This window comes from Hyaena hyaena, unplaced genomic scaffold (genome assembly GCF_003009895.1).
Source record: "Hyaena hyaena isolate Hyena2069 unplaced genomic scaffold, ASM300989v1 scaffold_2765, whole genome shotgun sequence".
Taxonomy (NCBI): domain Eukaryota; kingdom Metazoa; phylum Chordata; class Mammalia; order Carnivora; family Hyaenidae; genus Hyaena; species Hyaena hyaena.
Genome location: NW_024083405.1, coordinates 6117 through 7431, shown reverse-complemented (window position 1 = coordinate 7431; position 1315 = coordinate 6117). Strand labels below are relative to the sequence as shown.

Here is a 1315-nt window from a genome sequence, read left to right as displayed (position 1 = left end):
ATTCCTGAGTATGATGCGAATATATCCTGGGCGGAAGCACTTCATCTATGGAGAGCCCAGGAAGCTCATCACCAAAGATTTGGTGAGGCTGGAGTATCTAGAGTACCGCCAGGTGGCCAACAGTGATCCTCCACGCCATGAGTTCCTGGGTGGTCCGAAAGCCCTAGTTGAAACCACCAAGACGACAGTCCTGCAATTTTTGTCTAAAGTCAATTATGCCATCCCTACTGCTTTCCCAGCCTATTATGAACAGGTTCTGCAAGAAGAAGGAGCGAGAGCCCAAGCCAGAGGTGCAACCAGGGCTTGCGCTACTACCAAAGTCCTTGCCCCTTCCCGTGTGATGACCAGGAGGATCTTCCAACCTCTAATGAAATCTGAGGTTTCTAAACCACCAGACAAGAAAATACAACATCAGAGTAAGAATTAGATTATTAGCAATGTGAAAGAGTCTCACAGTAAAATAGGTAGGATTAATAGAAAAAAAAAATTCAAACATGGTCAATCCAGTTTTCTAGTTTCTTTTAGTTTTTAGTTTTACAAACGTTTTTATGTTATAGTTTTAAATTTTTCATACTTCAAGAGTGTTCAATAAAGATAAATCTTAGTTCATACTTTAAGTTTGTTCAATAAAGATGAATAAAATCTTAAATGATATGGTGTGTTTAATCATTGTGTTCATCACACAATGAGTATCTATCTGCTCACTGGAAAGCTCAGTGTTAGCACTGCAGATGCTAATATAAAGGCATCCGGTCTCTACTCACAGAGTTTTAGAGCCTTTGAGCTCTACTCATACAAGTAAGATGCTGAAATACCTCTGTGGCTACAGGTGAAGTAAAAACAATGAGGAAGTGGTCCTTATGAGAACAATTAAGTGGAAATTTCCTGAGCAACACAACTTGGGACTTTAGGAACCTCCTAGTCCTCAGTGGGATGTGATTTTCATTTACAGTACGTGGTACGCACAGTTGAGGTTGTGGAGTTAGTAGGTGGAGGCCAGATCGTTCAACAGTATACTTGGGAAGTGAAAGAGAAAGCCCAGTGTTAGTCTGGTTAGGGTGTTACAACAAAATACCATGGAATGAGTGGCTTAAACAATGAATGTCTTCACAGTTCTGGAGGCTGGGTAGTTCACAGTGCGAAGATGCCAGCATACTTGATTTCTGGTGGGAGCTCTCTTTCTAGGTTGAAGACTGCCATCTTGTCCACGTATCCTGATGTGGCAAACAGAAACTTCTTGTTTCTGTTGCTCTTATGAGAACACTAATCACATTATGGGTGTGCTATCCTCATGGCCTCGTCTAACCCAAATTAT

General features: G+C 41.4%; 1 protein-coding gene across 1 annotated transcript; it reads left to right on the top strand.

The window, feature by feature from the left end:
* Nucleotides 1–7: 7 nt before the first annotated feature.
* Nucleotides 8–500, top strand: LOC120227677 (melanoma-associated antigen B10-like; the record flags this gene model as incomplete). The annotated part of the gene is made up of 1 exon (XM_039225739.1): nucleotides 8–500. A coding segment is annotated over one exon (420 nt), but the record flags the coding sequence as incomplete, so codon positions are not given.
* Between the last annotated feature and the right edge of the window lie 815 nt (nucleotides 501–1315).